Source organism: Epinephelus moara, chromosome 17 (assembly GCF_006386435.1).
Source record: "Epinephelus moara isolate mb chromosome 17, YSFRI_EMoa_1.0, whole genome shotgun sequence".
In the NCBI taxonomy this organism is placed as follows: domain Eukaryota; kingdom Metazoa; phylum Chordata; class Actinopteri; order Perciformes; family Serranidae; genus Epinephelus; species Epinephelus moara.
Window position 1 is genome coordinate 5272801 of NC_065522.1, and position 15937 is coordinate 5288737.

Genomic DNA, 15937 nt, shown 5'->3' on the forward strand with positions numbered 1-15937 from the left:
AGTAATTCTAGTTTTTAATACTGCCTCAGTGATGTTTTCTTGATTTGCAATGTAACCCGATCCAAAACCCAAAATAAGTAAGTTAGAAACACATAATATGTTTTTATTGTTGTGGTCTACACCAGCATTACTTCTGAATAACAACGTGGCATTGTGGCATATATCTATTTTTTATTTAATTATAGCATCTTTCAAATAATGCTGAAGCTTTTGTTTTAAAAAAAATTCCCTGGTGAACATCGCTGCAGTCTGTATTTGTTCATCCCAGTTTTTCCAGGTGAGATGCGTTGGTGCCAAAGTCAGAAATAAAACACTACATGTACTTTTCAGACTTTTGTTTCCTCAGTGAATTATGGTCCAAATGTTGTTGTCCATCCAGATAATAAAACAGAATTCTGGCAATTCAACTATGAAAATATCACATAAGAACAACTATTGGCAGCTGAAGCTGAAAAATATGAATATGGGCCTTTTCAAGTCTGTAGCTGTCAAACCCTGTAGTCTGAAGCTCATTTCTCAGACTCTCTCCTCTAGAGCGGCAGATGAAGGGAGTAATGGGAACACGCCCAGCGGCGCACAGGTTTGCCCACCCTGCCGATGACAGGCAGTTTGTGGGCGTAGGCACGTGGTGGGATGGCGGGGAGAGGTGGAGTTGGGGCAAAAGTGGTCTGGAAGGGGCGGCGGCCTTGGCAACGGCGACCCATTTGCCGCCCGCCAATAAGAAAGGAGAACACCGGAAGTCCTGTCTGAGGAGAGGTGAAGCGAGCCTTGGGGAAAACGTCCCGAGAGAGACCCGCTGGACGCTGACCTGAACGTGATGAGGAAGATCTGGAGCGCTGCATAGAGGAAGAGGAGGAGGAAGAAGAGGAGCGAGCCAGGGACCTACAGAGGAAAAATAAGGTCAGCAACATTCATTACTGTGAACCCCAACCTGATAGTTTAGTTTTCAGGAAGGTTTAGATGTGTCAGCTTTACCTTCCTGACCCAGTAGCTGCCAGGCTGGGTGGGGGTGGATCAGTGCGCGGACTCCCATCCTGCCTGGGGCTGATGTTAAGGTTGGCAGTCAGTTGAGGCATCTTTCGGGTGGTGTCAGGGTTGGAGGCAGGGCCAGGAGGTTCCTTCCTGGCATCACTGAGCTGAGACGGGGTGCAGGGAGGGTAGCTGCCAAACCCAGGCCCTGTACTGAACCTGACAGCCAGGCTGTCGCCAAAGAAGGAGTAGAGCTCACAGTACATGGCAGGGAGAGGGACCGGGGTCCACTCCTCCCAAGGACAGCCGGCCCCACCTGCCTGAAGGTGGCTGGCGATTCCCAGGACAGCCTCTGACAGGGGCTCTGGAGGAGGACTGAGGCCGGGGGAGCTCACCCTATAACCCATAGCACCTACCACGGAGCCTGGCTGACCACTGGAGCCTCCCTCTGCTGGCTGGGACAGAGACAGAGCCTTCATCTTCAGCAGACGCTCCACTGCCACCTGCAGGACGGGCAGGAGAACTTATGGATAACATAACTGCACTGTGATGTAGTAGCAGTCTGTCTGTCAGCTTACAGAATATTTCACTCTTGACCATGAAATTGACAAAATGTCAGCTTAGCACAGAAAAATATTAGCTGTTCAGCCCTTACATATTCTGGGAAATAACAGTATAGAAAAGAAGAAAAAGGGTACATTCAATTGTATATTCAAATTATAAATTAGATCTTGTCATCTTTTGTTTGTTTTGTTTTTTTTTTTTGGAAAACAGTTAGCACTTGCCAGGCTTCTGAAATCTATTTTAAATTGACTGGTTGATTGGCATTAACCCAGAGATATACAAAAGTGCTGACCATGGGTCATACGTAGACATTGTTTTGTTTTAATGATGTGTTCACACCAAATGCTATGTGAATTTTTGCGTCGTGGGTTTGAACGCTAGAATATTTTGTGTTGACTCGCTCGCTCGCTGTGAATAAGTTGCATCGTACATCGCTGACTCGATGATTAAACTTCCGCCAGTGCGTCATACAACTCCAGAGGATCTCAATGCTGATTGGCTATCCTGGTGCGAATTGGTCACTGAAGTTGAGATTTTTCACCTCTTGCGAATATGCGTATGACACGAAATCATGCTACTTGCTTCATTCATGCCACGTAATTTGCGAATTTTGCATCATTCACGTCGTGTTCATCGCGCTGCTGCCCGGTAGGACTTTAACATTGACTTTACGTGTAATTCACTCACGCAAAAAGTTTTGTTTGCGCCCAGTGTGAACACAACACACACAAGCCAAGAAGGTTGGGAATCACTGCTCAAGAGGATACTGATAAAACCCAGTGAAACATTTGGCCCTCAGAAACATGTTGTGTGGCCTGCGAACATGACGTGAAATGCATGCGCGAGAGTGCTTTCACTCCTAACCTGTTTGGTTCCGTTAACACAAACTCAAGTCCATTGGCATGGTTAGTACGGTTTGTTTGGGCTGGTGTGAAAGCTGTCAATCAAACACTAGTGCGGACCAAACAACTGAACCAAGACCGCTTGAAAAGCTGGGTCTTTGTCTGCTTCCAAACAGACTCTGCTGCAGTTTGTTTATGGTGTGAAAGAAAACAAACCAACCACAGGATTTGATGATAGCAGATATGCGATTTCAGCAGCTAAACCAACAACAAATCCACCTGCTGATCGTGAAATTTGTCCACAATCTCATTATTGATCCTGATAAAGGCCATATATATCCCACAACCTATTTATGCTAATGCATACATGTAACCATGGTAACACATATGCATGTCAGTGTGGGTATATTCCCTGATTAAAAAGCTGTTAAAACTGCCATCTTTGTATCCGACTCTGTGCACTTTGTCTGTTCATTAAGTCTGTTGAAATGTGTGTGACAGTGATCCCACAGTAATCATTACTGTATAAGAAGCCTTCTTTTCATCCTGTCTCTATCTTAGTCATTATTCATAACGTGATTGATTTGCAGGCTAATAATAGCCTACTAATAATGCTTACATCAGTTTTTTGTCTGTGCTCTTTGTGAAACAAAAGAACAGAAATATAAAGAATTTAGAAGCATTAAAGTGTTGCTGCATAAACTTCTGTCAGTCACCAGAATTTCATTTCCCCACATGGGTCCTGATGATGCAGGATGACAAACACCAAAACTGTCAAATAAACGATTTACCTGTCAGTCAGTAGAACTTCATGTTTATAACCTCTTGGTTCATTTGCAAAACGTCAGTGTCAACAGGAACCGAACTACTAGGAGACTGCATCAAACTGTGTGCCCCTAGCTTCTGTCTAGTTAGGAATGACAACTTGTAGAAAGTTACAGGTTGCAAGGCAACTAGTGGCACCTCATGAGTGTCGCAGGAATTACTTTCTGTCATCATTTCTTTTGCTGTTAGCTAAAGTAAGCGATTTCATAGACAACTAAACTGCACTTTTCCTATGCGGCCCTAAATCATAACCTGGCTCCCTGAATTACCGCTCATTCATCAAACCTTTAAGTATCCCTGGTTTAAAGAAATGGTGAGTGACCGTTTTCATAAAACGGCACAGGAGATAATACGCAACAGGTAACTTTTTGGGTCATTGCAAAACTTCTTGTAGCTGATCACTGTATGAAAGGACTTTTGTCACTGCAGCACTGACCAGAATGGCTCCATAGACCTTATGTCCATCTGCTTTGACCTGGGCATTGGAAACAGAGTAGTCATCCAGCACGGCCTGGAGGTTGGCCCAGTAAGCAGGAAGGTGTGGAAAGAGCACTCTCTCGACAGCCTGTCCACAAAAAAAAAAACACATACGGGTTAATGTAGAGACGATTGTTGTACTGGTTACTGAGGAGACCAGAGAGGAGGACAAGACAACGAGAAGCATATAGTGGAGAACTGAAGACAATACATAAATAATTTACAGTGAGGAAATGGACCTGTCAGATGGAGCCAGTCTCTAGTGTAGATCTCCACGTTTCTTACAAAGATATTGAATATTTTACATTGGATTTTGCAGAAATATGTAGAAAAAGATGCACATGGTATCTAGGGTACTTGAGAATAAAACATGACATCTTAAGTTTGAATTATTTATAGATTTAGTGATGTGTTGGGACAGGCTCATGAGAATATATGTATACTATCTGACATTCTCTAAATGTAAAGAAACTAGCGCTGTCCTAGTTAATGTGTTAATAACGAGTTAATGCAAACAAAATGCAAAAGAAACTTAAGCCGGCATTCCAAATGAAAGAAAATAATTTCAGAGGATAAAGTTCTACATAATATGTAATATTTGGGGATATAAATCTTTCTGACTGTTTTTCACAGACACCGATACAACACAGCCACATACCTCTTCAATCGCAGGAGATGGGAGCCATAACTCATCAGTCACAGCCACACACCATTGTAAGGTAACCAGAGAAACTACACAAGACTTGCAGGTTGAAGCAGTGAACATACCTTCCATCCCAGAGCATGAAGCCCCACCACGGCTCCATAGTGGGAGCAGAGTGGTCTTACTGGGTCAGACAGAACCTTCTGGAGTGACAGCAGGATCTGATGGTAGAGCCCACTCACCAGATCACCATGAGTCCTAGAGAGAATCACAGTAATAAAAGGAGAATAACTAACATTCACCAGGTGGACTGAGACAGGACAGACATGGGTGATAATGTTGCTCTGTGTCTGCTGGAAGAATTAACAGCAACATGTTTGCTGTTACAACTTTAAAAGGTGACAGTATGACAGATGTTGTATTTAAACTGGCTCAACTGCTCAAAGCAGCCAAAAGAGTTTTGAATCTGACAGAAAACTAACTGAAGCTGGCTTTGGACTTATACCTATTAAGCAGTAAGCAGTAGTAATATCCTTCATATTTGTGAATTAGGATGTGTTTTATGAACAAGGTTAAAAACTTCCTGGACAATTAACAATGAAGGAGTTCCAGCTAGGAGAAGTTTTAGCTGGTTGCAAGCTGCAACTCATTGCTTTAAGTCACCAAATCCCCTTAAATCTTTCACCATTCACCTTTGAGCTTGTGTTAACCACAGAACTTATTTCATGGATCTAACCAAAAACCCATTCAAAAAAACAAACACCCTCAAAGCAAGTCTATGTGTTGTATTAACATGGTGATTTGAAACCTATAAACAAACTGTGTGTCTCAGTATCTATCAGCGATTGGCTCACCAGAAGATGTGGCTGAGGAGCAAGGCTGCGTAGTCCCTAAGGGTCCAGTGGTCGTTGAGCGGGTTGATGGAGGCGGCCAGTGGCTCCAGGATGCAGTACATGACACTGGAGACCAGGCTGCGCACGTATGAGCCCAGGTACAGGTAGGGGTTCTGCACCAGGCTCTTCACCATGTGGAGGAGCCTGTTGAGCTGCTCCAGATCATGGCTTACTGACTTCACCTGGACACAAACAGCCACACAATTAACAAACTGAAAAATATTTCTTCAGTGTATTTTACAGATCACTAAGTTTACTTTCATGTGAGTAAATATCTGATAGTAGGAGGTTAAATTTTTGTTTTGTGCATTTAACATCTAAAATGGAATAAATAGGACATTTTGTTTGGATTCTAACTCCGTTAAATGTCCACTATCTACACAGTGTGATTATGGCACAAACCTACCCCACTGATGACATAAACAAAGTATGGCAGGAGTGCAGCAATCTTGGAGTTGGACTGAAGGTCCAGCAGAGCCACCTGAAACACACAGAAGAAAACTGTTAGAAGTAACGCATCATAAAAACCCGACTGAGTGTGTGCCTGTGTTGAGCAGCACTTTACCTTCATGAGGTGGGGGTCCTCTCCCAGGATGGCCCGTGTGATCTGCTGGTAGTACTTCAACAGGTCCTCTGACAGAGACTGCACAGCTGTGGGAACTATGACAATTCAACAGTCAGCTCTGACAACTGATGCACAAACACTGAAACTCTCCATCAGCATTAAACTGCACTATGCTTCATCAGTGTGAGGCAGAAGTCAACTTTATAAACTGTCAGGAAATGAAAAGTTGAAAAATGTTCTATTTAACTAAACCATGTTGCATTCATGTGAACGCACATCAGATTTATTTAACAAGCTCAATCACTATTTATTACTTCACAGGTAACGGATATTTGACTCTTCACACTCATTTCCTTGAAACTGAATCAAGGAGTGGCACATTGTTAATTAATCCAAACATGGCTGAGTCTCACCTGTTCCCTGAGGTTCCAGGTTTCCTTTCCCATCCAGGTAAGACACATTTACTGACAGGACAAGAAAACAGGAACAATTATTAGTACTAAACGATACCTCCTGAGTCGTGCATCAAAGATACTTCTGTCAGTAATTTATGACAGTGCAGTGGGTCATACCTCGCACCATGGTCTCAGCACAGCCCTTGGGAATGTTGGTGGCCAGAGCCAACTCAACCAGGTTGATGTCCCGATCCTCAATGAAGAAAAGCTCTCCTTCCTTCGCTGAGCGGAAAGGCAGAGCATCCTGGGCGCCGTAGCCACATATGGCCTGATGAACACACAGAGATACAGAAGCTAAAGGCTGTTTGTGTCATATCAGACTGACTGTTCAGACATACTGGGAGAGACCATTGATATTCCCACCTCCACGTTGCTCCAGCGCAGAGCTCTGTTGAAGTCCTCCACTGTCAGCTTCCTCCTCTTGGCATGTCTCATAAACTGAGAGCTGCTCTGTGTGGGTCCAAAACAACACACAATCAATACAGCATGTCTACATGAATAACCTGCACCTCTTCCCTCAGTATCACCAACTGCCCGGTAAGATCGCCAAACTGTTTCTCACTTCTACGTGTCTTTATAAATCAAAATTAAACTCCAAATAATGTTTGCGTCTCCCACACTGCGGCTCTGATAATTCATTTAAAGAAATCTGACATGTGGTTTGGTGCTGCAGGAACATTGTGTGCGCAAAGAGTGCACCAGGAGGAGAGGAAGAGCGCGGAGCTGCAGCAGCTGCACACGTCTGTTCTCTGGGATTCATTAAGAATATTTAAAGCATATTTAGAAAATAATTATAAAGATTAGTGCAATTTTCTCCCATACAAAACATCACTGTTTACAAATTCTAAGGTGGTGGATTGAATTTTAAGTAAGTTTATAAGTTTAAGTTTATTTACTTTATTAATCCCCCTGAGGGGAAATTCAATGTTTTCACTCTTGCTTGTCAATTACACACAGGTCCGAAAGACACACACTTGTACAAACAGGACCTATACATGCACAAAGTGGAGAGATGTCAGAGTGAGGGGGCTGCCCTTGGTGAGGCGCCCCGAGCGGTTGGGGGATTCAGTGCCTAAAAATGTGAATTTAATTTTATTCATGAACCAACAGGAAATAAAGCAAATGAAACTGGATCACAGGATAAATTAAAGGGTTCTGATGGGAAAGTACCAACAAGAGGAAATATAAAAACAAGCCCTACAATAAGGCAGTAGAAAAGAAACATGTTTTTTTGTTAATAACTATGAGTGGAGTGCCCTTTTTTGCTTGAGCACCAGCCCCCAAAATCTCAGTGCACAGCGCTGATGCTTCATACTCAAAGTTATATTTTTGGATAAAGTAACGTTTGCACCTAAATGTTTCGGGAAACACTGACCTGAGTTGCCTCCCTCAGCCGGTAACACACGTCCTCAGCCAGCAGTGCCGCCACATCGTCGCCCAGCTCCACGCCTGCACTCTCGGCCATGAGTTTGACAGACTCCCGGGAAACCTCGGCGAAGCGGCGCTCCTCCCGGTCCGCCATGCTCACGGCGACCACACGGCAACTGACAAGGAAAAGCACCTTACGTTAACTCTTGCGACATGTGGCCTTTTATTTTTGCATCTTCTTATACATGGAGACAGCGTGCAGGGCGCCAGGTCTATTGCAACTTTAAGGACTCGGTTTAACAACGCAGCTACAGCTAAAGTGTTAAAGTGTAGCCTAGACTTAGAAGATTTTATTAAAATTGAGCTGTGCTGAGTGGATGAGCTACACCCCGAATTTACAAAAGCATATATTCGATTCGTTGCAGGTCTTCACTTTTGGTGCTTTCATTATGTACGAGTTACAATACGTCAAAACTTTTCAATTACCACCTTTTTCAATGGGAATTTGTACACAGTTCCCATGCTAACAAAATGGCTCAGCTGGAACACGCAATTTAAAAGTGATTATTGTGAAAATTATTATTCAAGTAATTGACGCATTTACAACTACAACTATTTTCTGTACAAAGGTCTGTTGCTGCATTAAGTTGGATAAAAGTAAAACAGAATGTGAGGCAACCAAGTAACGTTACTTGCCTGAGCCATAATGGTAAGTTACCAGTTGTAGCTAGCTACAATCCCACAAGATGCTAATAGCTAAAGTAAGCTGTCTAAGAACAACAGAGAAAAATGCAACTGAAAATCTTTGATATTATTTAACCAAACTTTACCTTCGTAGCTAGAACGACGGAGGGCTGAATATCATCAGAGTAGAGGAAAGGTTTACGCCAGCTACAGTGAAGCTACTCTGAGCACCATTAACAGTGTCAAGTGAGCGAGCATGAGAGAGGAGACATCCGCCAAACCCTTCAAAATAAAACAACACCAGAGAGCCCATTCTGTCTGTTTTTGGTTGATATGTCGCATTGCGGATAAAATCAAATATACTACGGGGGAGTCTTTAAAGCGTCAAAACTGAATTGGTGGTTTTTAAAACGTCTGTTAATTTACGTAAATTAATTTTACTAAATGTCGCACAGCATCCGCTTTAACTCTGGCTAACTTGACGGTGCCGGGCTACATGTTGACATTTTCCGTTTACCAGTGACGCGCGAGGTGAAGGCCAGTGATTGGTCGACTGAAGAGCAGGAACAGCTTGGTTTATTGAATAGCAGTCAGACACAAACATTATTGAAGTTATCACTGCTGACCACCATATTCTGAAAATTACTCCCTATTTACAATGTGTTATAGCATGACCCTGGTATCTTACTCTCCAGAGATAATGTGCTTGTGTAGCAGTCTTATTCTTCTGGCTTCCCATCTGATGTGTGGTCCTGGCTGCAGGGATTTGCCCCCATTCAGACTCAGACATTCAGTTTATCCCAAAGGTGTTGGGGTGGGGTTGAGGTCAGTGCGGCCAGTCAAGTTCTTCCACATCAAACTGGGGAAATCATTTCTTGGAAAATAATTTCTTTGTGGAGCGGACCTTATGCAGGGAATAGTGTTATGTTAAAACTGGGAAGAGACAAATAAACTGACTGCTGACACAAAGTTGGAAGAACGCTGCATTGCATGGTGTGACATTAAAGGGTAACTTTGGTAGTTTTTGACCTGGACTCCATTTTTTTGATGCTTGTGCCAAATAAACTAATGGACAATTTTTGAAATTGCTCCAGAACTGCAAGAGCGCTTTGCAGCTGTCAATGGCAAAACAGACTGCAACATAACCACTGGGGGCGTTTGCACACCATTCATTTATGTCCCCTAAAAGTGCTTGTTTTTGCCACTGACAGGCTCAGACTGTTATTGTCTGACAGCAATATGGAAAGGATCCCTACAGGGGTAGGCCTTTAGTGAGTGTTTAAACCAGAAACTGCCCCAAAATCACTGTTGACAAACCCAGACTCCATTTAAATAAAGTTATTTTATCATTGTAAAACACACTTGATTCAAAGTCAACAGAAACTAAATAAAACCCCAAAACCCATCTTGGTTACTCTTTAAATAAACCCCTAATTCAGTTAGATGTGAATATAACCTGACTCTATAAAAGTCAAGATTAGTTTCTTTAAATTGAGTCTGGTGGGTATTACAATACTGAATTAGCGGCTGTTTCTGGTTAAACAAAAAGGAACCTACTTAACAAGAGTCTCTGTAGGGATCATTTCAATAATGTTGTCAGATACAATATAATCTGAGCCTGTCAGTAGCCAAAAAAACCCCAAAAAAACAACCCTTCAGTGGATGTAAATTGACGGTGTGCAAATGCCCCTAAATCATTACATTACAGCCTGTTTGTCATAGCACTCTTGCTCAATACTGGACCAATTTCAAAAACTGTTTTCCCCACAAGTCTTGTAGGCATTAAAACATGGGAAAATCCAATCCAGATTGGGAAAAAAAAAAAAAGTTACTCTCCAGGATTACCTGTAAACTAGTATAAGTGGCAGATTATAAAGCTAGTTATCAATGTCTGTTTTGTTGCCATAATCTCCAATACCAAACACTATCATTCACTTCTTTGTGTGACCTCGATGCACAAGCAAACCTTCCAAGTTCCAATATGTGTGAAAATGCTGAAAACTAATAAGACTGCTACAACATGAAGGTTAGTGATTAAAATTGTTTATTCATGATTCTGAGGTCAGACATTTCATTCTCTGTTCATTAATAGAGTATTTACAATAGTTAAAACATTTAATTACACTCATAGCTGCATCTATAGTGAATCCAGAGACCATTGACCACATTTCCAAAACAAACACTGCTTGATCTGCAGCTGAACAGTTCAAGGCCTGCTTGACCTGCTGACACAAGCACTCAAACAACCTAAATTAAAAAATATAATAAATGCCCTGGGGAACAGGGCATTAACAGGGTTAAAATAAAACAAAATTTACAGATTAATTGAACTGTGGTGTTCAGTGCTGAATCTAAATCTGGTTTCCAACTCAGACCACATCGGTCAGAGGGCCCTGTTGTCCCAGATCTCCTGCGCCTTGTTGCTCTCCAGCTGCTGCAGGTGGAGGGCCAGTGGCAGCAGCAGGTCGCTGAGGTGCTGACTGGAGAAGGTGAAGGCATTGTGGGCTGTAGCCTCTGCAGGCGGAGTGGCCAAAGGGGAGGCTGATGGAGGAGAAGAGGAGGTTGAAGAGATGGGTGAGGTGGAGGTGAAGGGGGAGGTGGGGGAAGGTAAACCTGAGCTGCCAAGGGATTGCTGAGGGAAGAGGGACCCTCCTTGGGTCTGCTCGGAGGTTTTGACCTTGCTGGGGAGGCCGTGCTGGAAGCGGCAGCGTGTGCCGTACAGGCAGAAACCGAATGAACTGAAGGTGCGGCACAGAGCTCCACGTGGTTTCCACTCCTTGGTTTGCGGTTGGAGCTGGGGGCTGGGAACAGGTGGCGTCTTCTCCTCGTCAACATGGGGTGACTCCAGACCGCTGCCCACATCTCCACCCTCAACATGCAGGAAGTTACAGCGGGTTCCAAAGGGACAGACACCAAAGGCACGGAAGGTGCGACAGGGGACATTCCTGCGGCGGCGCACAGCAGGGCGCTGCTCGGTGGGGTTGTGGACGAACAGGCAGCGGCTGCCGTAGTAGCAGTAGCCGGTTGTGTGAAAGCTGCGACACAACTCCGTTTTGTACTTGGGGTGGCGGAAGGGAACATGAAGCTCATGGAGGCCGTGGGCGAACTGACAGCGCTCGGCGTAATTGCAGAAACCAGTGGCTGAGTAGCTGGTGCAGAGCTCCGTCTTGTAGCGGGTGGAGCAGACCCAGGGGATGAGGGGAGGGGAGGAGGACTCTACCAGGGGGAGCAGAGCCTTAGCCAGGGAGAGTCCTTCACCACCACCATCTCCATCTGACTCCTCACTGGACAGCAGGTTGTCCACCAGCTCCTCATCTTGGTAGGAAGGCAGGAACAAGTCATCACTACTGGTCTGAAAATAAAGTATAAAAAGTTAGTCGAGTTTGTAAAATGTATTTTCTTTGGTGCTTTGAGCACCACAAGCCGAGTGTCATCTAGTTCCATTATACTGGAGAAAAGGCAGACATTGCTATTAAACACTTAGCCCACAAAATGACCGTTTCTAAATATATTAGTGTTACCTTGAATTTGTGAAACTCTCGCACACAAAAGGAAAAAGATGTAAAGTTTGATTTTAAAGAAATACTTCACACAAAATAACCCATTTGTGTTTCAGTTACTCAATATGTGGTACCTTGAATGTGAAAACTTTTTGTCCATGCCTCCACAGTGAACGGAGAATCCAAAAACAGCAAACATTCTTCAGGAATTTAAACTGGGACCACATTTAACCGCAAAACTATCAAAACGTGTTTATAAACTCACTCAGCTGGTGCAGTATAATCAAAGTCTCATTAATGTATTCATATGCTCTGTACTTCCTGAACACATGCATTTGTACTAAAAAAAAAGCTTTAAGTATTGGAGTCTAGTGTTGAAGAGCATAGATAAGTGTCACTGTCAGTCCAGTTTTCATTTAAAAAGGTTTAGAGAAAATACATTTGTTTTGGAGTACTGAGCATACGACTGGCTAAATGAGACTTTTATCATACAACAGATGTTAAGATATAGTTCTGCTGTTAAACTAAATTCATGAAGAATGTTTGTCTTTTGGGATTCTCCGTTCACCGTGGGGGCATGTGAAAATTTTCTTCACAAATTCAAGGTAACACACCTTAATTGAAATACAAATGCTCATTTTGTGTGTGAAGTATCCATTTAAAAACCAAACTCTGTTATATTCTTTGCATTCTTTCCAATTCGGATTCTCCATTTATCGTGGAGGCATGTGACAAAAAGTTCACTAATTCAAGGTAACATGGAATGAATAATTGATACAAACTGTCATTTTGTGGTAAAAGTATTCCTTTAAAATCAAAACCCTCCCTGCTTTAATGTTTGAATTGTTAAACTATCTGAGAGCAGAGTGCTAAATACTAGCACTGGCCAAATGAAGCCTCTTGAACCACTTTATTTTCTGAGCCCACTAGAGGGCGCTATGTTATAGAGTTGAAAACACACCAATTTGCCATTCCTTGAGCCTCTGTAAAAACCAAGAGCGCTATCTAGTGGGATCAGAAAAAGAAGAAAATCGTTCATGTCGCTTCATTTGGCCATCTCTGCAAAATAAAGTGATCAGTAATTAGCCTATTGGTTCATCCACCATATCCACCTTCAGGCTTCTTTCACCGCAAAAAAAGCTGCATTTGATGAAGGTTTTTTTTTAAGTTAATTGAAATACAAAATCCCTGCAAATAAAATGCAAATCACAGATAAAGCAACGAATCTACCTGTTATTTTAACACCACATAAATATGTAGGCTACCAAGTGCCTACAAGTGGAGCGACTTATACAGGTAATAGATACACTCCTGTCTGAAAATGTCATAATGCTAATTTTAACAATATTTCACCAAATGTGTGGCTAAAAAGCTACGCAGCAACAGGTGAGTGTAAAAAGACAGCAGCATTGTCGAGGACGATATTTGACTTACCTTAAACATGGCTGCATACAGATTGGGTTTCCTGTGAGGATGTAGGAGCAGAAAACAGCTCGAGGACGTGTGTATGGGTACCAGGCGGCCTGCTGAGCTCCAGTGTGTTAGTTATCAGAGTGGCATGGACTCTACACTCCTGCTCTGGTACTGAGTCACATACAAAGAACCAGTGCTCTCCGTCTGTCTTTTAAACCTCCTCTCACCTCCCGCCTTCCGCTTCTAACGAGCATCAGGTGTGATCGAGCTCAACGTCACAAGCGTGTCTCAGGCGACCAATCACGTCCACGTGCGGGGAACGTTCCTGTTAGCGGACCACTCCTGTTAGCAGCTGTGATAAAAAAAAAAATGTCTTTGTATTTATATAAAGCTGAATCCAGTCAGTGCGTATCCATTTATGATAAAATACAGGAGCTTGTGTGGGACACTAGAAGTAATAGCCTACACGCCGTTGTTTCGAGCACCTAAACGTTTCTTTTATTCAGTGCTTACTTTATTCTTTACTGTAATTTCCAGTGAGTTGGTTATCAGCAGCAGATGTTTATCACAGGGTTCAATAAACACCCTGAGTGAATACAGTGTTAAAGGTGAGTGCCTCGGCCTCACCTCAGCTTTGTTGAAATTAACACCTCAGTCGGAAGTAGTTTAAACCAACCTTCTAATTAAAAGCCGTCTGATTGGGACACAGCTGAGTACAGATAGACAAATATTTCCTTTAGCTTGGCTAATCTTTGTTTAAGATTTTGTCAACCAAGCCCAGAGCAGGAACCCTATGTCTTTATATCATGGACCTCCAGAGAAACACACACCAGATTCATCTTAGGGAGTCATTTACACTGCCCACAAAGAGTAGGCTACTTATTTAACATTAAACATACCTTCTTTTTCTTTCTTTCTTTCTTTTTTCCTTTTTATTTGACTTAAGATTATTATCTCCACATTCTGAGAAGTTTTCTTGGGAAAACTAAAATATTTGCGTTTTTTGTTAAAAAAAAAAAAAAAAGACCTGTTTTTTGTTATTTGTCTTTTGTTATTTATATATTAACAAGATTATTATCTCAGAACTGAGAAATGTTTTCAAGGGTAAACATTTTTTGCCATGTTTTTTCGTCTTTGTTTTTTTTTTTTTTTTTAATGAACAAGATTATTATCTCAGGATTCTGAGAAAAGTTTTAATTTCAAAAGACTCTGGACTCTTACCTGTTCACTTCAGGACACTGACTGTGTTCCTCTGTAACCTGGTTTTATGTTTGTCTGTGTCCCAGTGGCACCTCCATCAGACTGCAGCAGGTTGCCCTCCTGCCCAGCAGTCATGTGAGCTTTGCCAACAGCTATACACAACTGGATCAGCAGTGAAGCAACATGGTGTGAAGGAGATCACACTCTGATGGAGCAGCAGGGTCCCCAGGGTGAGATGGGACATACCGACAGTCAGTTTTTGAGGCCAGCTCCTAATCTACTGGGATTCACGGTTTTGAGTGGTGTGATTTCTGTCTGTGAAAGTTACACAAACCAATATACTTAGATAAACAAAGAATCAAAGGACTATGTGTAATGTGCTGCTCGTATTGATGACTCCACAAAGAATTATCAACAACTGTGCAGTTCTCATGGCTTTATGGGGCATTTTAGGATCTTTTAGCAAATTGTTTTTTAATCACCCTGATTATTAGCTCTGATACACCCTGTACATTACCTGCTCAACAGCAAACAGCAGACAGACACAGTTAGACACTCACTGGTAAAAACAGTGGAGCATTCAGCAGCTAAAGAGACATATTTTACTCTGGAGAACAAAAACAGAGCTAAAAGTGGAGTGAATATTGGACTGTCATGCGTTAATTGACCAGAATCATGACTTTAAATGATTGCTAATGTTACTTTGTGTCTGCTGAATGTGTAAATATGTAATGTTTGTCTTAACAGCTTTATAAGGCGATAGTGCTGATTTTGTTTTCAGTTAGTTCCACTGCCCCCAAGTGGCCACAAAATAATTAACACTTCAAATTCACTTTGCTAGTTTATTCATTTGGGCTCATTTAGTCAATTTTGTAAAAAAAATACTTGAGGGTTAAAAACTTTAAATAAAATTTGAGTTTAATTTTTTCATCAGTTTCGCAAAGGAAATGTATGGAAGCAAACAAAGCATGCAAATTGACATATAGATAAGGGTGGCATATGTTGCACACCATCTGCAAATTCATACAATCTTACTGCTAAGATATGACATAATGTTCTCTCAAATCTTAATTCCTACATTTAAAAGTAGCACTATAGCTCAGATGCTTTGACATTATTGTATCGTCTAACAGTGCAAAGTATCGATTTTTTAAATTATATAAGTCAACAGAAATTAACAGACTGAAAGCTTTATCTTATTAGATAAAACAGATGTTGACAAAGCTTTGGGGACATAATTTACAGTTGGAAAAAAGGTAATAAATTGTAATATATCAATATTTTTATAGCAATACTTAGCATATCGCACTTCACAATTAGCATAAATATTTCAATTTGGAAATATCAACAAATAAATAAATAAGCCAAAGAAACCAAGTATTTACCACCAACTTTCTGTAATTGGCAGTTTTTGATACTCTGTGAAAAAGACAGTTAATTTGATTCCACAGAGTTTGACACTCAGCTCTACCAAGGACCCGAGCTCAGATTCCTCTATGCTGGCAATTTGGTGAACACAGTGGAGAAAGAGCCCATGAC

The 15937-nt window shown here is 42.0% G+C and overlaps 2 protein-coding genes across 3 annotated transcripts; both read right to left on the bottom strand.

The window, feature by feature from the left end:
* Positions 1-131: 131 nt before the first annotated feature.
* taf6l (TAF6-like RNA polymerase II, p300/CBP-associated factor (PCAF)-associated factor) lies at positions 132-8547 on the bottom strand. Of its 2 annotated transcripts, none has more exons than XM_050067338.1 (12): positions 8432-8547; positions 7609-7777; positions 6597-6683; positions 6351-6501; positions 6192-6242; positions 5779-5864; positions 5620-5694; positions 5175-5395; positions 4446-4578; positions 3637-3765; positions 976-1472; positions 132-882 (listed from the first exon to the last, which is right to left on the bottom strand). In XM_050067338.1, exons 2-12 carry the CDS (start codon positions 7753-7755, stop codon positions 531-533), a joined length of 1929 nt encoding a protein of 642 aa, XP_049923295.1. In that variant the 5' UTR covers positions 7756-7777; positions 8432-8547; the 3' UTR covers positions 132-530. The 2 variants fall into 2 exon arrangements, with proteins under 2 accessions (XP_049923295.1, XP_049923294.1); XM_050067337.1 differs by having other exon boundaries at positions 5779-5873.
* A 1771-nt stretch (positions 8548-10318) lies between these two features.
* cth1 (cysteine three histidine 1) lies at positions 10319-13480 on the bottom strand. Its single transcript, XM_050066531.1, has 2 exons — positions 13220-13480; positions 10319-11637 (listed from the first exon to the last, which is right to left on the bottom strand). Exons 1-2 carry the CDS (start codon positions 13226-13228, stop codon positions 10669-10671), a joined length of 978 nt encoding a protein of 325 aa, XP_049922488.1. The 5' UTR covers positions 13229-13480; the 3' UTR covers positions 10319-10668.
* Positions 13481-15937: the final 2457 nt, after the last annotated feature.

Excerpts from the sequence above, each read along its gene's own strand:
- taf6l (XM_050067337.1), bottom strand. The coding sequence starts at position 7,755 with ATGGCGGACCGGGAGGAGCGCCGCTTCGCCGAGGTTTCCCGGGAGTCT. Across the intron at positions 6,243-6,350 it reads TGCTGAGACCATGGTGCGAG|TAAATGTGTCTTACCTGGAT; the intron begins GTATGACCCACT and ends TTGTCCTGTCAG. Across the intron at positions 1,473-3,636 it reads AGGTCTATGGAGCCATTCTG|GTGGCAGTGGAGCGTCTGCT; the intron begins GTCAGTGCTGCA and ends CCCGTCCTGCAG.